General features: G+C 40.1%; 1 protein-coding gene across 2 annotated transcripts; it reads right to left on the bottom strand.

The window, feature by feature from the left end:
* Nucleotides 1–1189: 1189 nt before the first annotated feature.
* lrrc17 (leucine rich repeat containing 17) lies at nucleotides 1190–26449 on the bottom strand. 2 transcript variants are annotated; one of them, XM_004560897.4, is made up of 5 exons: nucleotides 26017–26449; nucleotides 16786–17138; nucleotides 15384–15870; nucleotides 6698–6853; nucleotides 1190–1957 (listed from the first exon to the last, which is right to left on the bottom strand). In XM_004560897.4, the coding sequence occupies exons 2-5, from the start codon at nucleotides 17056–17058 to the stop codon at nucleotides 1515–1517; spliced, it is 1359 nt and encodes a 452-aa protein (XP_004560954.1). In that variant the 5' UTR covers nucleotides 17059–17138; nucleotides 26017–26449; the 3' UTR covers nucleotides 1190–1514. The 2 variants fall into 2 exon arrangements, with proteins under 2 accessions (XP_004560954.1, XP_004560953.1); XM_004560896.4 differs by having other exon boundaries at nucleotides 16786–17135.

The raw sequence follows: 26449 nt of genomic DNA, 5'->3' as shown, positions 1-26449 counted from the left end.
ATCCACAACAGATGAACAGTATCTGACAGCCATGCCTTTAAGAAATAAAGTCCAGTCCAGTAAAGACCTAACAAGGGACCTGAGAGATGGATCTGGACCTTCAGTTGATCCATCTGCTTTTCACTGAAGCCTCAGTTCACATAGTCTAGGTGGAAGGATGACTGTCAAGAATCCTTTCTTAGGAAAGGGAAACGGGAAGAAAAAGCTGAGGTATGCCAAATTACACAAGCACTGAACTGAAGTTCACTGGAAACAGATCTTATGGAGGGATAAATCCAAATTTGTAATTTCTGCCTGAAATAATCACTATACACAGAGAAATTAAGGAAAGGGGTGTCTACAGCCATCTATAAAACACTCTGGAGGCTCTGTGATGGTTTGGGGCTGCATTTCAGTGGTATAGGAGATCTTGCCTAAATTGATGGAATTATGAATTCAAGAATTTTTCCTATAAGAGTTCAGGGTGTGTTGAAGAATAACAGTGGTCACACCAAATACTGACTTTAAAGCTTGCTAGACTTCAGCAAACACACATTTCCCATTTTCCTAGACTATTGCACAGCATTGTTTCCATGCTACCTGCTCCATTCTCTCAAGTTTTGACCCTGTTTTATTTTTTCCTTCCTCTATTTTCTAATGGCCTTTAATTGTGTTCTTTTATGTTTTACAGCCCTTTAATGGATAATTTAACATCTGGCCCAGGAACAGCAACTCAAAATGAGCCATTTGGCAAAAAATAGCACATTTATACTAATGGTGATTAATGTGCCTTGTCCTTGAAAAAAAAAAAAACGAACATTAAATTGTATTAGGTTCGTCTTGGGACTCATTATGTTATGTATTTAAGAAAAAAAACATTATAAATTTAAGCTTCTTGGGTACCTTTTAAATTGATCAGTATTACATTGTATGGATAATTTTTCATTGTTTGGGAGTCTCCGGTGGCGATCAGTAAACAGCAAGAACCTTCTTATCGTGTTGGGAGTTTCTATGTGGTGTTTAGATACCCTTCTCTGTGCCTGTGCCTGAAATGGGCTCCAGCACCCCCCCACCCCCCCCACCATAAGCAGCTAATGATATGGAATATGGAACACTTTAGCAATAATCATTTGTGGTCCTTGACACATTACCTGCAATGTATCTGGAAATTTTCGATCACATAGTAAAACACATTTTCAGAAAAAAACAATACAAAAAACAACAAATTTTATTTCCTGAAAACAAGTAGACAAAAGCATACGTTAATACCAAAAGACCAAAAACTACTTTTTAGAAGAAAAAAAAAGTATATCCTGAAGTCAAAATTAAAATTACTGTAAGAGAGAAAAGTGATAGAGTTAGGTATTTCTGCAACCCATACAGAACAGGGAAGCTTTATCCCTAATAGCCTACGTAATGGATTTTACCACAAAACAGAGTTCCTCCTTTTATTAAGCCATCGTTCAGCTTGTTCTCAGACATCCATTTCAATCTTATTGTATACGTTTCTACCAGTCCTCTGAGCCGTCTGCATTTTAGCTCAGCCTGATGATTTTAAATTTGTTTGGTGCCGCCTTTTTCAGGTGTTGTGGAAGATTTGCACCCTGTCCATCACTATTGTCCATCCCTGGCTTCTGTGCGTCATTTTCTGACTGTTCTTGTGCCCCCTGTCCTGTATCTGTCCCTTCTGTTTGTTTATCTACAGGACATTCCCCGTTGTAGGTCTTGACGTAATCCGCGACACGCCAGCCCTTGAACTCAGGCGGCCCTGAGCAGATCAAGCCAGTGTGATGGACGCCAGGATGGTGCTTGAGCCAGTAATTTAGGTAGTGGATGTTGTAGTCGCAGAACCACGGGTTGTTGTCCAGTGAGAGCTTCCGTAGGAAGTAGAGGTCCTCTAGTACACTGTACTGGAAGTATTGGAGACTGTTGTTGGAGAGGTCAAGCTCACGGAGGTACAGCAGGCCTGCAAATGCAGCTGGGAGCAGGGAAAAGTGCAAACTAAATTAGTTAGCATTCTGTTGGCATTCATGAGGTTTAAAGAGCAATTTAAGACTCAACAGAGAATAAAATGACTAAAAAGGAAGAAAAATACACACAAAGAAATTGCCACAGTTTAAACTCTACCATAGTTTCTCACAGTCTTTGACATATTTTTTGGCTTTTGGACCGTTTTAGTTCATTGTTGACTGATTGATTATCTTTAAGAATAATCAAGTAATCAAGTCTTTTTATAACCCAGTTCCATAAAAGTTGCAAAACAACGCAAACTTTTTTTTCTAGCTTTTTTTCTAGCTTATCAACATACCTGGGTCTTCTAGGTCACATTTTTGGTTTCATGCTGTGCCAAATTTTTTCAATTGGTGAAAGGCTGATTCCATTCATGACGTATGAAGTTTAGCCTTGTCTTACTTAAAATATGCAAGACCTGAAAAAGATGCCATCTGAATAGGAGCATACGTTGCTCTAAAACCTTTCAGTATTGACGGTGCTTTTCCAGATGTGCAAGCTGCCGAGGCCAGTTTCCCTGTATAGACACTGGGTTTCAGCTGGGCTTCATGACACGCAAAATCAAACATTTTGATTTAAAAGGTGACTGCTGATATTCTCAAATGTTTCCAGTCACTGTTAGCTGTCTGATTTTCTAATGTGTGCACGTGCATGCCCATGGATGCATTCTCAGTGGGAGTAATGGGACAGCAAAGACCATTTCACGCTCCCCAGCCTTTGGCCAGGCTTTGATCTTTACAGAGCGGAAAGGGGGGGAGGAACGTATGGAGGTAGAGAACTAAGAAGGAGGGAATTCATGACATTGGGAACTTGAAAAGGAAGACTGAAAAAGTTTTTTTTGGTTTGGTTGGGTGTTGAGGTTCTTTCAGTGTCTACATTAGCTTTATGAACATTCATCTCCAAGAACAACACAGACAGAGGAAACTATAGCAGAGGAAGGAAGTGTAATAAAGGGGGCAGGGATGCTCGTTTCACCTCCTCCTCCCATGTCTTATCTCTGGACTCATGAGGCTTGAGGCTCTCCCAAAGTGGATACTATTCATGTGCTTGTTGGAGCCACAATGACCACATTCATGCTACTTTCCCAGGAACTGAAATACATGAATCCTTTCATCCAACTTTGCCAGAAAGTCTGAAGCACATTTCCTAAAGGCTAAACTGTTTATTAGGGACACTTACCTTTTCTTCCATGCTCTTCAAGAGATCCTAATCTAAGCATCTAAACTTAGAGTCGCGATCCGGTCACTGAAACTTCACTTGCAATAACACAGAAATAATGCCAGCTGGATAAACTGACTTAGTTAAAGACTATTATGAACTTTTATTTATTTATTTATTTATTTAACCTTGGGTGGGACCCTTTCCTTTTACATTTTCTAAGATATAAAGTTATTAGTCTGAGGAAAATTAGGAAAATTAGGCTTTAAGTGCACTGCATTATCCTGTGACCATCAAATTACTGCTTTGTCTATTCTGGGGTTTTGCCTGGCCTAGAAAACCAAAACAATCTGCCAAAGACTTCCATGAAAAAAGTAACACAAATAAGAGAACACTGATGCAATGTGCCAGATTTTTTTATGTTGCATTTTCATTCATGTTTCTTTTCTCTCTGGCCACCTTTCCCATGAAAAGCATAAATAAACAACTTTTTCTTTTGAATATACTCTGAATGTGGACATGATTAAAAAGAGGGTTTGGGGATTTAAACCACATGCCACTGGCAATCACAAGCTCTCACAATTATACTGAATTTCTGTTTGAGTTTCCAGAGAATGTTAGACACAGTGGGGTGAGCTACAGTAGATTGTTTGCATGTGCTGTTGCAGGATAATGAAGCTTTTTGAATTTCCCTCTTTGCCAGAAAAGGGATGGACTCGCACATAATTAGCTCGGTGAGATTAATGAATTCTCACTTTTTAATGGTACTCCTCTATTTCTGAGGTCGAATTTGTATTCCGAATACTTTCTCATCTAGTCCATGTCAATGTCCAATGTTACATATTTCCATAAAAATTGGTTTTTTTTCTCATGAACTATAGGGTAATTTTACATTATTTTGGGAACTGCTGAAATAAACAAGGAAAGAAGCATTTATGTGCCTCTGAAGGAAGGAAAGGATTTGGGAACTCTCTAATAAATCAGTCACAATGCAGTTAAGTAAACTACATTGCAATTTTTTGCCTCTTGAGGCCAGTTGCGAGTAGTTGTAGTGGTTGGTTGCCCAGTGGTTGAGCGTGCAACAACCATCAATGTATTGATAGCCATTATAGGTCAAGGTTGACAAGCAGCTATGTCATTTTGCAGTTAAATTGCTGTCCTGCAGCAACTATTATATGTAAATGGCAACTTGATTAAATTTAATCAGAAACTGACAGCAGACTTTTTCCGTCTTATTGCCATTTTATTGCTGCCTTGACTTGCTTGACTTGCTTTGAAGATAACAGCTAACTGCGAGTGGTCACAGACCTGGTCCCTGTCTTCAAAACAGCCATTTCAAAGGTAATGAGATTGCAAGTTCATTGCATATGCAATCATTTTGCTTGCACTGCAATTTCTAGCCACATTTTCCCCAGTGTGTACCATGAACCTGTTCACAATTTTAAATATGTCACATCTTGATTGACTTGGATGTCCTCAAAATGAACCCTGAGCACAAGCCAGTGAGGCTTAGAGATGAGGTGATAAACAACATCTTTCTAATAAATCACAGATATCTGTTTTCCCTGTGAGTGGAATATGTGCTTCTTTCTCAGGTTCATCTCAATAAATTTTAAATAAAAAAAATAATAATTGTGCAGTATTTCTTGAGGGAAAAAAGTGAAATATCGCAATGTGTTCAAGGAGTTTAATCCTCTAGTGGGACATTATAAGACATTCCTGAATAGAGAACTGTGGGAGAATCTGTAGGCAAAGAGGATGGTTGTCCTGCCCCTGCCCTCAAGGAGTAGCCAGAATTTCTGCTTGTTATCATTACAAAAATGTAGTCAAGTATAATTATTGTTTTTCTTGGCTTATTGTAACTAAAATATGAAATTGCATGGTCTTAGTCATTAATGATGCATAGTAAATGCAAGTTAGAGGGAAAAGCTTTTTGAATCTTATTTTAGGAAAAGCCTACAAATATTGTTTGAGTTATTTAAAAAAATCTTTTGATGCAGAACTCAAAATATTGCTAAGAATGCTATCAAGTTATCGATAGTGAATGCAGCCTATCACAAGTACGTCTGCCTGGCAAATAGCAGAAGTAAAAGTTCAAACCTTTGATTTATATTGTTGATTAAAAAACACTTTCTCAAGAGCTAGAAGCATCTATATGATATCATAGGTATGGTAAAATCATTGGACCGCCTTTAGCTTTGATTACGGCACACATTCGCTGTGGCATTGTTTCGGTAAGCTTCTGCAATGACACAAGATTTATTTCAATCCAGTGCATTAATTTTTCACCTAGAACTTGCACTGATGGTAGAGACTGACCGCTGCGCAAAGCCTTCTCCAGCACATCCCAAAGACTCTCAATGGGGTTAAGGTCTGGACTCTGTGGTGGCTAATCCATGTGTGAAAATGATGTTTCCTGGCATTGTCATCTTGGAACATGTCCATGCCATCAGGGAAGAAAAAACCCATTGATGGAATAACCTTGTCATTCACTATAGTCAGACCTCCTTCTTGGAGCACATACTGTTGCTGAACCTAGACCTGACCAACCCCAGATCATAGCACGTTCCCCACAGGCTTGTACAGTAGGCACTAGGCACGATGGGTACATCACTTCATCTGCCTCGCTTCGAATCCTGATGCGCCCATCACTCTGAAACAAGGTAAATCTAGACTCATCAGACCACATGACCTTCTTCCATTGCTCCAGAGTCCAATCGTTATGCTCCCTAGTCAATTGAAGCCTTTTTTCCTGGTTTGCCAAACTGATTAGTGGTTTTCCCTTGAGTTCCCTTCGCTTTGTGCATGTTTACTATTAAACCTAGCTCCGAGTTCTACTTTTTTTTTTCTGATGATGGGTATCCTTCCACTTTTTAATAATGCACTAGACAGTTCTTAACCCAGTTTTAGTAGTTTCTGCAATCTCCTTAGATGTTTTCTCAGCTTGATGGGTGCCAATGATTTAACCCTTCTCAAACACACTAACATCTTTTTCACGATCATGAGATGTGTCTTTCGACGCGGTTGTTTATGAAATGAGAAAGAACTCATTGCACCAGTTGGGGTTAAATAAGTTGTTGCCAGCTGAAAGATAATCCCCCATGCAGTAATTGTCCAATATGAGGCTTGTACCTATTTGCTTAGTTAAATCCAAGCCAGGTAGTGTAGTTAGGTGACCCCGAATCCTGCAAAAGCTCCTGTGAAAAGCTGCAATAGGCCTAAACGGCTGAGGCTTCCCATGATGTACTGAGCATTTCTTCTTCACTCACCACTTTTAAATCTCTTTGTTTATACACCACTCTGTATTTAATTATTTTTTTATTATTAATCCCTGGCAGAAAACACCTTAAAGAGATTGTTGTGATTGGCTGCTATATAGATACAATTGAATTGAACCACCCTTAAAAATGTAATTTATCTATCTGAGTTGTGCAGTTGGGTCTGTTTTCTGTGCTGTGACAACACAAAATACTTGGATATCCAGATACGAGTGCTCAGATTCACATGTGTGTGTGGGAGAGAGAGAATATGTGAGCGGTGCTTCTGTTACCTGTGTCTATATGGTGCAGGTTGTTACTGCTGAGGTTGAGAAGTTTGAGGTCTTTGGACAGCACAAAATGTTTTGGCTTGAGATGTTTTATTTTATTGTTGGACAGATCCATCCTCACTATGTCAGATGGCAGGTCAGGTGGGATGCTAATCAAATCTGCAGACAGAAAAAGTTCAGAAACATTAGGCCTTCAACTTTCATGATACCTGAAAGACAAAAGTTTTTACTATCATCAGTGCACACAAAAAAAAGATATGTGAACAGAGGGTGTGAACATTTCCGGCTCTTCAACTCAGACAGAAATGTGTCTGCATCTTTATGGCTTCAAGATGGTTTGCAGGTTGTGTGCAACTTTTTACATTTTCAAGATGTAGTCAAAGGGGACATCATGTATGACAACATTTCACTTATTTGCCAGAGGGATCTCTTTTCTGCTTACACTGGAGGCATCACTCACACACACTCATACTTGTCTTTGAAGTCAGTAATGCACTAAACAGTCAAAGCGTCCTACGTATCGCAATCTCTATAACAGAGCCTCTCTGGAGTTTTGAATTAAAGTCCCACACCGGAGGTAGATTTTATAAATGTTCCTCCTGCCGTGATGGGGGAGGTGAAATAAAGATTTGACGCTGTCACTACAAAACCACTGAAAATAAAAGGCTGAAACCTGTATGTTCGGCACTAACAATGAATAGATTCAGGTTTCTCTGATCACAGTTTACCTTTTGGAGGTTTTGGATCAAAGCCTTCACAGATTAGACTTTGTGGCTTTGTGGTTTTTTGAGTCATTAGATTTGTTGAACCTGTCATGGTGGGCAACATCATGAATATCTTTTAAATTGGAAGTCCCATCTGCCGTGCCAATCACATTGTAGCGCTGTTTAAAACAGACTAGGTGGCCCATGCAACCTGTATCATCAAAAGGATCATAGCTGATTGTTTGTGAAGCAAAATAGACTGGAGGAAACATAAGTGTGCATAGGCAGCAAGCGCGGCCTAAGACATAATTAAACAATGCTTTGCTTTGGTATTGAATGCCAACTTTTTGTAGATTTGTAAGTAAAATCATGAATGAAATGTGTGTGGCAAAGCATACAAAGATGTTTCCTGAATGTATTTATTTACACAGGCTGCATCAGAAGTATGCTTATGGACACATTTATAGCGCAGATGTTGTACTCTTTACTGCCACAGATGTTATAGCTGGTTTTATTATGCAGGCATGGTGCCATTAATCATCACAGACTCCAAGAAAACACACACACATGCAGCACACACACAGATGTAGCCAACAGACTCAGGAAGTGTAATGATTATTGTTTTGTGATGTGATGCAGGGAAGCAAAAATTGTCTTCAGAGAGCATTCCAGCACATGTTATCAGTCCAATGTGGTGAGAAATTTTCTTCTGGAAAACCTAAAGGGAATCCCAGCCTGCCAATAGGTGTAAATGTGTCTGAAATGTTGTCAAAGCAGCTTTTTAGGAAAGGGAAATGCGGTCATTCCAACATTAGACTTAAACTTCCTGATTCCCTTGTGAGAAATCGGACTTCAGTTTTCCGAGCCAAACGCAAATCCTCCATTGCAAAGACAGATACATCTGTGGTCTTCGGTGTTTTACCATAAATAAAGACCTACGCCTACACTGTGTATTCAGCTGTGACAGTAGTGTCTGTGACCAGAAGTCCATGTTTCCCTCTGGGTAGTAAAAGTTCAACAAAAAGCTGAGCTACGGTGTTTTATCAGGAAGCTTTTATCAGGAGTCACTTTTTTCATGGCACAGATATGGCAGATAAAGTGTTAAGCACTTTCCTGCTTTAACATCTGTTAACATGTATCTACTGATGAGACAGATGAATGAAGGAAGATACAGAGGAAGGACCTGGGTCATGAAGTGTGAAAGTCATTTATCACTGCACTGGGCTCTCGCTGAATCTGCTGAAGTCATTAGTTCGGTGAACAGCTGTACCTCTTGGACTTTTCTTTTTTTAAAAAGGACTTCATGCTTTATAGCTGCATGAGAAAACGTTTCCTTTTTGGAAACCCAATCTATTTAAAAAATCCATTATAAATATATATATATTTTTTAAATTCTCACAGATGTCATAATCTATTATTTGTAGTCTAAGTTGAATCACCTGGTTCACTTCAACAGGCCAACTTTAAATAACTTTTTAGCACTAATATACGTGGCCACTCACCAATGCAGTGCATAGAGGTTCCTGTATTAGTACAACTAATACTAGTTAAACACAGGAACACAGGGAGTAAATGCAGTATTTACACAGTCTCAATACAAAGAACGAAGCTATTTACATTATTTAGTAGGAGTGCAGAGCATCAATCTGGAAATTTATCTGTGTAACCCACTCTACTATTTATGTGCTAGCACTAAGGATGATTTAAATAGATATGTGGAGTGAAGTACCGGACCGTAGCCAGAGTCTTTTCTTTCTTGGCTTCAGATTCCATAAAATATCATGAAGCGCTTCAGTCATTCCTGCAAAGCAAATATTCAATTTGTGCAAAAACACTGAACTCACTCAGAGCACGTGTTGCAAAACCTTTTTATACTGTTTAGACAGCAGAAAGTGAAGCCATTAATTTTTTACAGTGCTGATGTGATTACAGGGGGTCCACTGTGCATAGTGAATAGTAAGCAGCCATTTATGGCTTTTTTGGAAGCACGCCCCACTTTTGACGGGGGAAAAGGTTACTTCACATGTTTATGTTAGGCAGTATTATGTGTTGCATAGTAGCACTAGGATGCAATAAAGTAGTTTATATATTAGGATGGGCCTTTCTCGGTTCCACATGTCATGTGAGGTCAAATGCACCTTACTTGTTAAATTGTAAATGTAAATGCTTTCATGGCAGAGAAAGAAACACAGATATGCAGTGCAATGAATCTTAGTCTATTCAGAACCCTTAGCAACAGAGTTGAGATTATTATTAAGTGGAAAACCTATTAGTAACTCTGTTTACTTTATATTTATGACGGTGACCAACTCAGTGCTCCTCCCATGCTACACTGATTGCTTCTGTGACCGTTTCACCCCAGTGTGAAAAAGTAAAAAAGTTTCCCAAAAGGTAAACAGTTAACATTGCAGTCAGGACCCTTGAAACCACAGCAACTTCTCCTCAACCTAAAATATGGTCTTTTTTTTTCTGCTAACGATCTGCCCGCTGTCTGTGATCCACGAGATCCATAGAGAGCTATAACAGTGCTATGAGTGTGGGTGTATGTGCAGCCAAGTCACCATATACAAATGACTCATTTTTGTGCTGCCTACTCAGATGTCAAATGTCCCAAGTTTTTACACAGCACTTGTTACCACTGAAATCTATGATTTACCGGCTGTAACAGCAGCTTTGAAAACAATGTCTAGGAACATAAAACTGGGTTTATGAGCATCATCATGAGATTTATAATGTTGGGCGGGGGGACTGTTAAAAGATGGAAGATTTTTGCTCTCATTTAACACGTCTGGCTTATGTATAACATCTTACAATATCAGAAGTGATGGGGCTTCCTAGAATATTTTATATACTCTAGTGTAGTTAAGGTTTCTGTTATGCGTAGACACAACACTGGTTCATCCATCAAGTTGGGTGCTTTTTTTATGAGTTTTCAGAATGTCTGTCAGGCTACTCAGCCTGACAGACATTCTGAAAATGGTCATGTACCAAGACTGGACTAAAAATGAGCGAAAAAGCAGCCAATGTCCAAAGGAAAACCTTAAAAGCCTGTGAAAAACACAGAAGAGCTATTGCTCAAGAGTACTTTAACAACTAAAAGATAGTGTGGGTCCTTGGAAGCAAACTATAAAGAACTCAAACTGTTCTTATATGGTAATGGCCTGCATTTATATAGCGCTTTTCTAGTCCATAGGACCCCAAAGCGCTTTACACTACATTCAGTCATCCACCCATTCACACACACATTCACACACTGGCGATAGCAAGCTACATTGTAGCCACAGCTGCCCTGGGGCGCACTGACAGAGGCGAGGCTGCCGGACACAGGCGCCACCGGGCCCTCTGACCACCACCAGTAGGCAAACACGGGGTTAGTATCTTGCCCAAGGATATTCGGCATGCAGCCAGGGTGCAGCCTGGGATCGAACCACCGACCTTCTGATTAGTGGCTGACCTGCTCTGCCACCTGAGCTACAGTGGCCAAGGACTTTACTAAGACACTGTAGATAAATGGGCATTAACATCACATCATGGCCCTAAAACCAATATAATCACAGTGCTCTGTATAATCTGAGGGGGGTGTCTACTTATCCCTCCTTCTCCTGCTGGGTGAAGATGTTTGGCCTTAGGTCTTCAGTACTCTTGGGGGCTGCGGGTGGCCCGGTTTTCCCCGATCCATCTCTGTCTGCTTCTGGCTCCCGGGCTTCGTTTTTGTGGCTTCTAACCATCATTTTCAAGTACATTCGTGACAAAGACCCATACACATACACACACACTCACACTCGACACTCTCTTTCTCTTTCTCTCTCACACTCACACTCACACACACACACACCTACACACGCACACACACACACCTACACACATACACACTCACACTCTCTCTCTCTTTCTCTCTCTCACACTCACTCACACACACTCACACACACACAGGTATATTGTTGATTTATGCACCTGTGCATTTTCAAAAGTTTGTGTTCCAGGTGTTGTATGTTTATTTTTCTTACAGATGTGGCAGTTGGAGATACATTGTGCTATTTGTACTCTATCCTTTTATTACAGTATGCCTTCCCCATCATCTTCACCTATAACATCTCAAAGTTTCTGGCTTCAATTCTCAACACGTTGGTAGGCAGCTCTAAACACCACATCCAAAAGACATTAGATTTTGTTGACAAAGGGATGTTATTACATCTTTCATTACTGAAGCAGTGGACGCAGCTCGTAAGAAATTACAGAATGACCTCAACTTCAACAACAGGAGCACTCTCAGCACTGACCAAGTGTGTTTGCTTTTGGAACTGTCTTCTTTCCACATTTTTTACAAAAACTGGTCAGCCCAAAACATGGGCAAACAACAGTTTCCCAGTTTCACCCACTGTGGCCAACTTGTTCATGGAAGAAGTGGAAAAGAGGGCTCTGCTGTCCTACCCTGGAACACCACCAAATCATTGGTTCAGGTATGTGGATGACACCTGGGTGAAAATCAAATCTGACGATATACCACGGTTCACTGGTCACATTAACTCAGTGGACCAACACATCAAGTTAACCAAAATATCAAGTTAGCCTTCTTAGACTGTGAGATTCAAAAGTTGATGTGTAACATAAACCAATGCATACAGATCAGTATTTAAGATTTGTTAGTATTTAAGCCACAGAGACACTGTGTCCCTGTGGCTTTCAAACACCAAAATACTCTGTGCCAAAAATTGGTCCACCCCAAGGATCTGGTCCCCCACAGAGTAACGGGGAAAACCCCACAACCTCTGGTGAAGTGCATGGCAAAACACAAAAGAGCTAACTCATCAGACCAAGACTCCGCACTCTATTCACACCTACAGGTTAGTTGAAGAAATCAAGGAGGCCGTTTACTGAAAAAGGGAAAGACCATCTCTGAATTGAAGGAATCACAGCATCTTACAATGTTATGATTGCAGCAATTCCACAACCCTGTGTGAATGGCCATTGATCAGTGGTCTCTGATCAGTGGTTGTTGTTGGTCATGACAATTTCCATATTAATAGTCAAGAAACTGACCTCAGTAGTGCTAGTTTCATGCATCAAGACACTACAACAGTAGTTCATTTGGGCTGAATTACAGCAAAGAAAACTCTAAGCACTTAGATTGTCAAATAGACAAACGATTAGGGGGAAATCATGTAAGTGTAATGCTTAGATTAGATTTCACACGGCTAATACAACTATTAAATGAAAACACAAGTGCTGGAAAAGAACAAAATGAGAAGTAAATATGCAGCGTGGGCATCCTTTCAAATCAAAAGCACAAAACCAGGAATTAACTGTCATGCACAACAGCTGCACCATATTAAGGAATATTCACACAACACATACAGCTTTTATGGTGCGGTGTGGTTTAGAAAGAGGCAGGATGGGGAGAACCATTACTGGGCATAAAAAAGGAAAGTTGTGGAGAGATGGATGGGATGTTCACCCTGTGAGCAAAACAGAGAAACCTTATGATGCTTCAGATAAAGAACATATTCAAATGTCTTACTGTAGAAAAAAAATAATTAGGAAAATATGCAAAAGCTTCTTCAAGTCCTTACAACACAGAAGCTGCATTGTGTGGTTTTGGCTTGTCGATTCTCTATGAAAGACTGCTTTCTCAGGAGGATACAAGCTCGCCATTGATAGATGTATTCAAATCCTCATGTGGGACTTGGTCAGAATAATGGACGCAGAAAGTGTCAGAGTTTCAGTGTGTGTTAAACAGTGTGTTAAATTAAATGGATGGTGAGAGGACAACAAAAAGAAGATAGAAGAGGAACTGGAGAGGCCACATGAAAGTAACCACAAGGGATCTGCACAAATTCAGAAATTGCCATCTGTCTTTTTGAAGGCAACACTGGGGTCACTATGACAACAGTCTCATAGTGACAGCTTAATGCAAAGATAGAACCAGATGTGAAAACCTGGGTGAGAACTTGGACTATATTTGCAAAGTTTAGAGCGCACGTGTAGTGCTGTGATAAAGTAATTGCCCCTAAACCTAAAAACTGGTAAGCACAAGTCCTTGTCAATCAAGTGTTTGCAATGACTGGCAGTGAGTCTTTCACATCGCTGTGGAGGAATTCTGTTGAAGGTCATGCAACAGCATCTCAAATGCCTTTAAGTTTGCACTTTGACTCGGCCAATCCAAAATGTTCATTTTGTTTTGGGGTCAGAAAAGGTGGCTCAGAAAAACAAAGAAACCTTTAGCATGACCCACATGTTAAACGCTGCAAAGCCTCAAAAACCCTCCAATGTGGCTGAATTAAAACAATTCTGCAAAAACGAGTGGGCCAAAATTCCTCTACAGCGATGTCAAAGACTCATTGGCTTCATTGCAATTTTTTTTTCTTTTATTCAGGTGGTCTGTCTAATATTAATATTTATTTGATGATGTGAAAAATCCTATAAAATTCACACAAAAAGAAAAAAGAAAAGAAACGAAGAAGAAGTCAGGAAGGGGCAAATACTTTTTCATAGTACTGCAAAAGTTTAACTCATCAAATGTCACATTACATGATGGGTAATAACAAGAACAAGCCTAAAATACTGGCTGATCAGATAAAGACATCTGCCTTCACACAAAAACCTGTACATGTATGATATATATGAAACCTTACTTTTTAATCCTAACTTTTCCACTACTGAGCAAGAGTTTGAAAAAGGAGAAGAGAGCGCCCAGCCAGGCTCAGACAGCCAGTGTAGAAATTGCTAATAAAACAAACACGTCTCTGCTTGCCGCCTGATTATAATCCAAACATAATTCAACAAAAAAAACTCTTGCGCCTAATTTCAATGAACAAATAAGCAGGACTGTGTCCCGAAGAGCGCTGAGCAAAGCTAATAAATGTGCCTTTTCATATGAAGTACTCCTCTCACAGCAGTTTATCTGTTTGCAACAAAGAAGCGGCCAAGTTTAGCAAAGCACCTGAAATTGGACAAATACTGTCTGATTCAGAAACAATGAAATTGTTCTTTGTCAGAGTTTATTTCATTCCTACATTTAGTTTAATTAAAGCTGATCATTTTTCTGTTATTGCACTAATAATAAACATCTGTGTTTTTCTATAATGTCTTTTTAACTTTGACTAAAAGTTATATCAATATACTAAAGCTAGGATGATACACGAGGTCAAAGTCACATTCCAGAACAACATTCCTTCAATTAGAGAAAATTAATTAAATCGGATTGACAGGTTAGTGAAAACAACTGTTAAATGCCATAATTTTCTATGTACTGCACCCTGGCTTTTCTTTCAGTGAAGTCCTCGAGATACTTTGTCAGTGATAAGAAAATAATCACATCCTACTCCCCACATGGCTTCTTCTTTGTGTTGCGTTTATAGCGTAAATGTAAAGTTGGGCTACTCAGCATCTAATTAGTCTTATAAAGTACTTTGTAGTTAATTTGAAATGCAACTTTTCTAACAGGCAAACAAACATGTAGTATAAAGATTACTATGTTTCACCAGCTCAGTTTAGTACATGGTAATATTTTCTTATTTTCACCACATTTCCAAGAATAAAGCTTGGATGTAAGATGATTTTTGTGTGGTCTTACTAACCACAACTTCCCCATCCAGTACATAATGCTCACCGTCCAAAACAAATACACCCCCCCCCCCCCCCCCCCCCCCCCCCCCCCCCATTTCACAGTTAATAAAAAAACATTTGAACATAACAAACTCTGTAAATGAGTTTTTTAATAAGGTGCTTTTAGTCCAAGTTTTTCTGCACAAACCTTCACACCAGTCCTTCTAAAACATCTGGACAAACCAGCATCCTCATAGCAATGCTGCTAATAGGTAACCTCTGCTGCCCCAACCAAGACCTGCATACGTCAACTTATATTATAATGGCATCCAAGTTGTGTCTTCTTGCCTCAGATTTCAAGGCAAGAAGACACAGATTTAAAGAATAGGTCACAATGTATAGATAAAGATATAGAGAGACAGAACTTGACAATCTCTCACCTTTGTTGCTGCAGTCCAGCAGCGGTTTGGGAAACATGTACGTGAGGCACATGGAGGTGGCATCTGGCTTCCTTATTTTTGGCGGAGGCTTTGGCCGTTCTACAACTCCAGGTTCTGGCCCCTTGTCTTCCTCACACAGCAGGTCTACAGTCAACTTTTTTAGTTTCTGACCCTTCAGTGAAAGAGGCTCTGCACATATGGCGTAATTGCCCAAGTTGCGGTTGCCTGGCAGCTGCAGTTTTCTGATCAAGCTTTCCAAGGGACACAGGCAGCTCCACGGGTTGTCATAGAGACGGAGATAAGTAAGGCGGGGTAGGGGGAGCAGGACCTCCTCGGAGGCTGTTGTCATTTGGTTGTGCTGGAGGAGCAGGGTTTTGAGCTGGGAGAGGCCACTGAACGCATCATCCTCCACCCTGGAGATGCGGTTCTGCTGGAGATCCAAGCTCTTCAGCTGGGTGAACTGAGCAAACATGTTGTCCCTCAAAACCTGAAAGGAGAGATGTACTTGAGTTGTTTTATTTGCATTTCTGGACAATATGGTAGCATTTACCATCAGCTTACTTGTGCATTATTCTTATCTTTACTGTACTAAAAAACTTCAATCGTCTGCAGTTTGCAGCTTGTAGGAATTTAGCCTCCTACGGCCATTTGACCCCATGTTATACCACAGATTCTATATAAAAAATGGCCATAACTACTGTGGCATTACCCACTGATGTATAGGCAACTGTTTCAGAGCCTGAAGTTTAAAATTCCCATATTGCTGGAGCCAGATGTCAGACATTTGGAAAATACAGTGGTGCACTATGTTAAGATTACCATTTCTGAACAGCAACAGTAAACCCAAAGTGCTGCAAGTGGTGAAAGACACAGCATGGATCAGTTTTCTCTATCTGTAATTCCAAGTATCTAACTTTTCAAATTACATATTTTTAGTGTAAAAAATACATGTTAAAGATGTTTTAAATGATAAAATATATCCTATTTAAATCCAAAACAAAGTGCCGAAGACTTCCCGCATAAGTTATACCTGTTTTCATTGCTTTCATCAGTGTCTATTGCTCAGTCATTTCCACTTATTAACCTGCAGGCTAACATTTTGTTTCAGTTCTCTCAGCACCTGCGACATAAACATCCTGTACTTGCTCAGACATGCAAAAAGCTGCACACATAAGGAAGAAAAGTCTGTCTTTGATCTTGCTCCCAAATAACTGGTGCACAGATGCTCATGGCATCAACAAGCCATCTGAAGCATAGAGAGTAATAGATTATGGATACTTAACTCAGGCTTAATTGCTGCAAAGAACCCAATTTCTTGCAAAAAAAAAAGATCTCCAGTCCGCTGTAATTAACATCAGTTGTTATTTTTGCACCAGGTGAACAGAAATCTGCCTGTAAATACCTGAATCCTATTTCTCGCCAGCAGTAGGTGGTGGATATCTTTGGGCCAGTCCTGCATCACAGTGGTCAGCTGCCTATCCTGGCAGTCAAGGTATTTTTCTCCTGACTCCATGTATTCCAAGCACACCTCAGTTTGACGCCTCATGACGCCGGGCCTGCCTCTACCCCGTACATGGCCCCGTGCGCCCCTCTCCACAGCCTTTGACCGAGGGCCTCTCCGGGGTTCCGCTGATCCAAGGAGTAGCAAGAGCAGGAGGGAAACAAGGAGATGCATGACAGGAGAGGAGAGGATGGAGCCTGGCAATCAGGTCAATTTCGGAAGTTGGATGAGGAAGGGATACAGGTCAGTCACTGCTGGTGGCACAAACAGAGGAAGAGAGGGAGAGAAGAAAATGAATTTTCAAAGGTCTTCAGTGGAAACTTCTCACAAAATCCTAAAAGATTTGCAAGAGAGTCCTTAATAAGAACCTGCATCTTGGGCCTTACTGTGTGGAGTTTGGATGTTCTCCTGGTCCATATGCAGGTTTTCCTCAGTACTCTTTATACCAGGAATTTGAGGATTACCTGAACCCATTTGCTGAGTATCACACTTTTTTTTTTAATCTTCATGAGCACTTTGCATTGAATGCTTTTATAGAATAGAAAACATGAAAATGTCAGTGTTTGACATCACATTATTGTGTGCATTTATGTGCAACATAAAGGAGAAGTTGACACAGATAAAGAGTATCTGCTTTATTACAGCATATCTGTCAACATCTGGCAATCTGTCAATATCTGGCAACAACTAAAGCAGTAATGCTGAACATGTTGAAAGAATTAGTGGGAAAGCTGAGTGATTGTGGAGTGGGCAGAAATGGGGTGTGGGGGTGGAAAAGGGGTTTTTGAGAAAAAACGAAAAGACATTTCTCGAGGTTGATGTGTGTTCATAACAGTTTTCTTTTCTTTTTTCTTTCAGTTTTCTTTATTTTCTGCCTCCAGCCAAACAAAGCTGAATGTTCAAGATCTTCTAAACACAGTTTTTCTCCTTATAATATAGGAATTGTTTGTGTTATAAAGTAGAGGGTCGGGGTGTGTGTGTATTGCATTTGAAATCATGTAGTTTCATGTGTTTAGAGCTATTTTCCTTTATCTAAAAACACCAAGAGTGCTCGATACAGTAACAAGTGTGTTATGTGTATAAATATCTGCCACATGTACGTGTTAGTTGGACAGTTTGACAATACAATATATGTTTCATTATCTGTCAGGTTCCCAGACAACTAGTGAAGATCATCCAGAACCACAGAAACCTGGCCTGGATGTAGTACTGCACATAAAAAGCCATGTAAAGCCACAAGTTTGCGGTTTGTTCACACACCATTTACTATATAGGTCAAACCACCAAAATGTGGCGTGTTAATTAGTGAACTTAAAAGGTAATGTAAGCAGTTTTGTTTTTTTAAATATCAGGGCACATGCAGGCAAGCTGTTTCTACTGGTTTCCAGTCATTTTGCTAAGCAAACAAGGCTGATTGTAGCTTCATATTTACAGCAGCCTACCAAATTTCCCAAATAAACCATTTCTTTTAAAACCACATAGAGCCTGTATGTCTGTTTCTTGGTCTGCTGTTCTTGCCATTTGCACTGTCAAACTCCAACATTGTCATCAGGTGCAAATATGAATATGTCAAGACTGTAAATATTATTATTTATTGCCTAATAATGATGGTAATTGTCTTTTTTTTACTCTACAGTTGGTTGTTCTCACAGCCTGCTGGCTATGTTAATATGCGCATGTGTATGGGTGTGCACATTTCATGCCAAAATATATGAGTCATGAATCCCTTGTGTTATCAGAGCCAAAAAGAAAAAAGAGGGGGAGGCCGACAGGTCTGCCAACGTGCACCCCGCGCACACATACAGACACACATGTGTGCTGACTAAGGCCAACTGTACCAAACCGCAGCTCTCTTACCGTCTTTCAGACTCATACAGTGGAACAAGCCTGTCAATGCAGATGGTGTCGTTCCATTGTGTAGAACAGACAGGGCATGTAGCTAGCTACAAGCAAAAACAGCTGAGAATGTATCTGGGGAAATACTTTGCACTTCACTGAGAAATCTTCTGTCCATCTACAAATGATCTCTAATCAAATGAAGCAAACATAAACCTTCAGTTTCTTTCACTGAAGCCATTATATGGAGCAATTCCCTTCCAGCGAGCTGTCTCTCCAAACCCAAGAAGAACTTAATGAATTGGTCTTCTAAGTCACTACCTAACATTATCTGCCTAACTGTGCCTGTCTTTCTTCTTTCTATGTATTTATGTGCCAGTGTGCAAGCAAGAGAACATGTTATAGATCCTGTGGTAAATGTTTATGAAGCTGATGAGTGGCATGTTTTAACACAATGAGAGACTTGTGCCACGTATAAAGTCCAGACTAGATTAGACTCAGGTTGAAAGCACAGAGAGACTTGTTGAGGAGATCCAGACACATCCCCTGTGTATCACTATTTAAGTATTTGCCAACGTAAGTGCTTTCAGTTTAAGCCATTTAAACTGGCATAATAATAATAATAATTGTATTATATTATATAAATGACCTCTGCTTACAACCAAGCTATGCAGAAGGGCATCACTGAACCCAGAAGCAAACATCCTACAGCAGCAGAAGATCACACTGGGTGCCGTTCATGTCCACTAAGAACAGAAAACTGAGGCTACAGTTCACACTCACTCGCTCAAAATTAGACAACAGATGATTGGAAAAATGTTGGCTTGTCTCATGAGTATCAATTTCTGCTGTGACATTGTTGGCTGAGTTAAAATTTGGCATAAAAAACATGAAAGCATGGATCCACCTTGCCGTGAATCAATAGTTCAGGCTGCTGGTGGGGTAATGGTGTGGAAGATATTTTCTTGGTGAAAATATTTGAGCCCCATAAAATACTGAGAATGATTCAAACACCACAGCCTAAGTATTGTTGCTGAACATGTCTAGCCCTTTATGTCCACAGTGTACTGATCTTGTGATGGATACTTTGACCAGGATAACAAGCCATGTCACAATAGAGCACCTTTGGGCTGTGGTGGAATGGAAGATTTGCATAACAGATGTGAAGTTGACAAATCTGCAGGAATTGCAGATGCTATCATGTCAATATGGACCAAAATCTATAAAGAATATTTCCAGAAGCTTTTGAATCTATGCCATGAAGAAAAGGGGGTCAAACCCACTTGTGATGTATACCTACCCATTTATATATGTAACTGTGGTGCTGGTCTATCTCTCTTTTTATCTAGTTTATCTGGTTATCAAGCTTCTAGACAACTATTGGCATAGTCACTCTACATTATCCAGCACACATTCCAGCTGTGACCATAATAAACCCACTCAGGCTAAACCCGTCCCTTTGGTTAGCCCCATGGCCACAGCAGACTAGTTTAGTCCTTCCACTCTGGTATTATTTCCCACTCCAGCTACCACTGGTCAGTGTATGCCAACCCAAAGTGGTCAAAGAAAAAGAAAAAAAAAACTATCTCCCTCCATCTTAGAACATCTACAGAAGGCCCATTTATCCTCAGGGGCGTCTCTAAATATCACACAGACTGTTTTCCTGCCACTATAACATCTGTCCTGAACAAGAATAGAGTTTGGTCTAGACGTAAAATGTGGTAGCAACGTGTCCCTGCGTTTTGACTACGTGAAAATAAACCTCTGCAAAGAATTCGAGTCCTCTCTTTTGCCTCAGAGACCTTAATCATAGTTCATTTTTTTGTTCATAATTTTTGTGTGGATAGTGTCATGTCTGTGCCCAGTCTGGAACACAGTTGTATCCACAAGTTCAGCAAAAGTCCTGCCTGCTAGCAAGAGTGACATTTAATTGTCTCCGGGTTACTTTACAACGATAAAGATACAGCATGTTCTTTGAGGTTTTTTTTTTTCTTTTTTCTTGTTGCTAATTACTTTTTTGCATTTCTGGCTCAGTTGTGAGGAATTTATTTTTCAAAGAAACCAATAACTTTTTAATAAGACAATTGATGCATGCAGTCTTTAGATGAGCAAAAGAGCTTTAAGTTGTCGACACAAATGAAAACAAACCGCTGAATAAATACCCAAGTCTGAGGAATATGTTTTGGGGACAGTTTGCAGGGAGTGTTGATCTAACTGAATATATTGTCTCCCTGCTGAACCAGCTTTAATGTGCCGTATCCAAAGTCCTATTATTTTTTACCTTATGTCATTTTATGAGCAGCGCTCGGTGTAACACATAAAAAATTAACAGATCATAACATTCATATTACATTCATACATCTGTAATGCCGTGAACGCACAACCATTCCTACCTTCAGTATTGGAATTAGAGTTACTAATCAAACAGTGAGATTACTTTTGTTGTAGTCTCAGTTTTTAAGCATTCTCTGATTATATACAAAAAGCATATGATCAAAATCAAATTGGATTTTAATTTGCATTGCAACAATTGCCCAATTTTAGTTCACGCATGAGATGTTGTCAGAGGGTGTGGACATTTGCACATATGAATCATAAAATATTTCACATAACAACAACAAAGTGACAGTGAAGTGCAAACTGGACCCTGCCCAGAGACAGCTCTGGTCTGTTGAGAACACAGCATCAAATGCCTTCAAGCACCTACCAAAGTAACGTGTTATAATAAAGCAATAAGTGAAAGATCTCCAGACCCAAGCTGAGTGTATACTGACCCCAACTAAGCACCAATTAAAAGTAGCTTGATTTTTTGGACAGGGATTAAGGGCGAAAATGTCATCCATTTCTACAGTAATCTCTCTTACATTTTTCTGTGAAGTGCTCTCCAGGATGGTTTTTACCAATTATGCTACACTGACCAATCACTTTGTCAGGTACACATGTTGTGTGGCTTTTTAACACAAATTACTAACCAGCCAATCACACAGGAGGAATTGAATGCATTTAGGCATTTAGACATGGTCTAGCTGGCCTGCCGACATTCAAACCATGGATGAGAATGGGGAAAAAAGGAGATTTAAGTGGCTTTGAACGTGGCATGCTTGTTAGCGCCAGACAGGCTGGTCTGAGCATGTCAGAAAGTGCTGATTTATGAATATTCCCACACAATCTTCTCTAGAGTTTACAGAAAATGGCCCGAAAAACAGGGAAAATATGCAATAAGTGGCAGAAAAAGTGCCTTGTTGATTTCAGAGGAGAACTATCACTCTTATAGGAAGTTAACAGTAACTCAAAAAATGTACTATGTGTTCATTTAATCTCGAACTGGTTTGTTGACCATGACATTGGGTTCACTGTACTCAGATGGTCTGACACAGTTATCAGGTCTCAATCCAATAGAGTACCATTGGGATGCGGTGGAAGATTTGAATAACAGGTATTCAGCTGACAAATCTGCAAAAACTGTGTGTTACTAACATGTCAACATGGACCAAAATCTCTGCAGAATGTTTTCAGCACCTTGTTGAATTAATGCCATGAAGAGTTGAAGTGCGTCCAACGACTAAAGGATACTAGCAAATTGAGTGTCTTGTGAGTTTATCTTTAAATGCAACATCTTCTGTATCCAGACAAAATAAGGTATTAGGGATTTGTGTTCATATGCGAATATTTGTATGATTACTCTCAAGGAATCTCTAGTAGTGTAATAGTAACGTAATAAAAGTTTACAGCATTGCAATAAAAATGGATATTGTGCAAAAAACGAAAAGATACAAGTGATTCATTGACTATATGTACAGTAGTACCCACACTGCACAAAATATACACATAATTTAGGGCTGTCAGTACTGGATAATAAAGCAGATAGCAAAGTATGCATACAACAGACACCCGCAGACATATGCCTGAGCATGCTCTGTCTTTGAGTGTCTGTGTATGTTTCTTGAATTGTCTGTGTGGGCTCAAATGGGCCATTTGGGCTCAGTAGACCAGAGCAGACAGGTTGGCCTCTAAAACCATCGCATACCACCTACATCAGGAAGAGGCACTGACTGCAGTTTGGACAAATACAGATGGTGGCTGCTCGTTTATTCGAAAACCAGATGCAAAAGATGTTTCAGACTAAATAGAAACCGCAGGAAGAAAGTGCAAGTCCCAAAGGCAAAATTTAAGTTACCAAAAAAAGTGACATCAGCAAAAGGGAAATTCCTGCTGGCAAAGAGGAGATATTTTTTGTTTGGTTTTAAGTGTCACTGTTTTTGTTAAGCCAAGAACAAAGAAGAAAGCCTTTTGGTTAAAACCCTGGCTAGCTGGGGGAAAACTGCAACAGCAAAGGGTGCCCGTGTAATAGATCTAGTCAGATTATATCTGTGGGTCAAAGCACAGACCACCGGTGACCTCTCGATGACTGCAGGGATATTACATAATCAGGATAGAGCGCTGTTGCTGGTTTACAAATGATGAAAAGACAAGTCAAAACCACGGCAATGACTTCCAGACTGATGATGAAGCAGGGCGTACCTAAAAAGCAAAAAAATAAATAAAATAAAAAATAAACCCTGAAAATTGTAGTGATTAGTGTAACAGTATATCGCCAGCAAAGCCTTGAGACTGCACAGTGGCTACCTGCACTGGTCGACCACAGAGGATCTTGGTGGTAACAGTGGACAGGCCACTTGGTATGGAAAGAGTTCAGACCGCCAGGGGAAACAGTTCAGAAACACAAGGGCCACTGTGTTAGAGAGAGAAGTGAGAACAAGAAGGGGAGGCTGTAAAAACAAGAATGAGGTTTTCCTGCTTAGCTACTAATACAAAATGTAAAAATTCCATCCAAGTCGCATGCACACGGAAGCCATCAATTGATAAGTCAGGCAGTTAATAAGAGAAGAAAAAAAGACAGAAAATCGGAGAGCATAGACAAGGAGTGAGCTTATATGTGATAGGTGACTTTTCTTCTTTAATACACTGGAAAGCCTCCCTTGCTTTGACCTTGCTTTGTTTCCTTTGGGTTAACTCTCCTGCATGCCCAAGTGCAACTGTTTAACAGACCTACCGACAAGCTACTCCAAACAGAGAGAGATGAAGACAGGGAAAGAATAAAAGTGCAGACAGTGGGAATGTATAGAAAACAGAAGTGGGAGGGAAGTCTAATAATAATAATCCCTTAATGCTAAAGGAGAGGATGAGACAGTAACAGAGACAGACATGCTGCGCATGTAGAAAGCATTCAAGAGAGAACCCTCACACGTCCCTGAGAGCCTAATTGAAACCATACAAGTTCATTTCTGCAGTGGAGGAAAACTGAGAGTGCTGTGAAAGAAATGTTTGGAGACAGAAAGTGAACGCTTGAGTGTTTCGGAGAGGGTCAGAGGTGCCCCCGCTCACAAAAGCAAACTGCAGAAGGACTTTTCTGACAGAAACGAGCCATTTTGCCTGTCTTTGTGTCTTCCCCCTGCAAGACCCACGAGAAACAGCTTTCTAGAACACTTTGAAATCCAAACACGTGCAAAAGCATGTCCAAAATCAGCAGTTGGTCACCTTTGAGAGTGGCCAGAGTCCAGCTGCATCTGTGCAACTCCTGTACGGGAAAAATGGCCAGCTTTAAGTAAAGATTATGGAGTCATTACCCTACCACCACCACCCATCCTAAAAAACAAAGAGCAGGGGAGGTGCTTTATCTTATTATTATACAATATTTTGCGGTGTTTGATAACATAGTATGTCCTCAACCTTCAGTGTCTACTTTTTTTTAAAAGGGAGTTCAAAAGCTGACACAAGATGTTTAACAGAGTTCAAACGCATGCACAATGCCTTCCCCCACCACCCAGCTTTGGTTTGGTGCCAGACACATCTGAGCGGTAAAGACAAACAGAGTTCTCCCACTCGTGTTCTTACCCCAGCGTGCTCTATTTAAATGTAACTGCAACAAGACTGAGAAGAAGGAAGTTTTACTAAAAGGCACCAATGCACTTTGTAATCAGAGTAAACCTGCAACTTTACCAAGTTTCTCTTCTCTCGTTTTCTCCCTGAAGAATTTCAGGGTGAAACCACACACTGCTCCCACTTCCCAAGCATACGTTTGGAATTTCAGTTAAAAGAGGGCACGTAAATCTGTGTGTGCATATTGCTGCAAGGACATGCGCAAATATAATCAAATATAAGCAACCTGCGAGAAAACAGCACAATCTGTGCAGCAGTGTGTGGATCCTTTAGAATATTCTAACATCAAGCTTTTTGAAAATGTGAATGTTTTTTGCCATTTCCTTGAACTCTCTTGCAGTCCTTCTTCATTTTCAACGAGATAGAGAACCGGCTGCATTCAATGAACATGAAGTAGCACACAACAGGGTTCTAAGGGCGTGGCTATCTATAATTTCTTCCTTACAGTGCAAAGAGGGTCCAAGAAAAGAAATTCACCTCTCTCCCTGGCAGAAGTGGTGCTCGGCTCAATCTGTCGCAGCAGTGTGAGCGGGACCACCAGCCAGTTACATAACATAAGAAGGAAGCATCTGAAACAAGAACTTGGATGTTTCATTCCTGTTTTTTTTTTTTTTTTTCTCTTTTGCTGCTTTTGCAGAGATTTCAAAATTAATCTCTGGCGACAATGATCCCCATCCGCCCACACGCACATTTTAAAATAAACTTGGCACCTCTTCAGCACTTCCAGCTAAAAATTTCATAGTGGAAAGAATGCTTACTTCAGCAATTCAACAAATCAACAAATACAGAGCAAGAAACAAGAGAGAGCTTTGCTGAAATTATTTTTTAAAAGATTTTCTAATCTCCTCCCTGTTTATGAGTTTTAATTGCATTTTGCATGTTCTACACACTTGTGTGTTGCTCATTTCTGCCGTTTCAAAGCTTCACATTTGTGATGAGTTGTTATTGAATTAGTGTCTGACACTCAATCCAGAATTTCAATTTTGCTTCTGCATTTGCCAAAACTTGTCTTTGACTCTCTTACTATCAATCCTTTAGTAAGTAATGAAAACTGACAGAGTTTTTTCATTCATTGTTAGTGCACGCCTTTAAACTCCCTGTAATTTCTAAAGAACAAAGGGGTTAAAACAAAGGGGAAGTAATATATGTCTGTTAAAATTAAAAGTCAACACTTTGGTACATTTTATTGCTACATACTCTGCAACTTTGCACCCTTTACTTTATGATTTAACTGGTTCACTGTGGCCTTTTGTTAACACTTGGAGAATCAGATTTTGTTAAAGAAATACACTTTGAACAATCCCAAGGTTGCAAACTTTTATATATAAAGGTCTGATGCACTATTTTTTTTCCTACCTGTGCAGGGTGAGAATCTGACCTGGGCTCATCCACTAGAACCTGCAGATCTCCGGTTGATCCTGTATCCCAGGCTCCTAATCCTGTCATGAGCGCTGCATCCAAGCCAAGAAAATCTGCCTGGCTGCCTGTAAACTTAGAGCCTGGAGTGAGGGACGAATGAGTGGCTGCGCTTGCTCTCTCTCTCTCTCTCTCTCACCTTCCCTCTCTCTCTCTCTCTCTCTCTCCTTTTCTCTCTCATGAACTCCTTGCTTTTCACCCACTCAGCTAGACTGTACTGAAAGTGTGAAGAGAGAGACACAGAGAGAGAGACTGCAAGCAATGTAAAACTGATTCTCGAAGGAGCTACAAGGCTTTGTCTGGTTTAGCAGTATGCACACACACACACAGACATGTGTGGGAGGGCTCCAACCCTGCACTGATTCCGTCTTGA

Source organism: Maylandia zebra, linkage group LG17 (genome assembly GCF_041146795.1).
Source record: "Maylandia zebra isolate NMK-2024a linkage group LG17, Mzebra_GT3a, whole genome shotgun sequence".
In the NCBI taxonomy this organism is placed as follows: Eukaryota; Metazoa; Chordata; class Actinopteri; order Cichliformes; family Cichlidae; genus Maylandia; species Maylandia zebra.
This window is presented reverse-complemented; position numbering and strand designations above follow the sequence as displayed.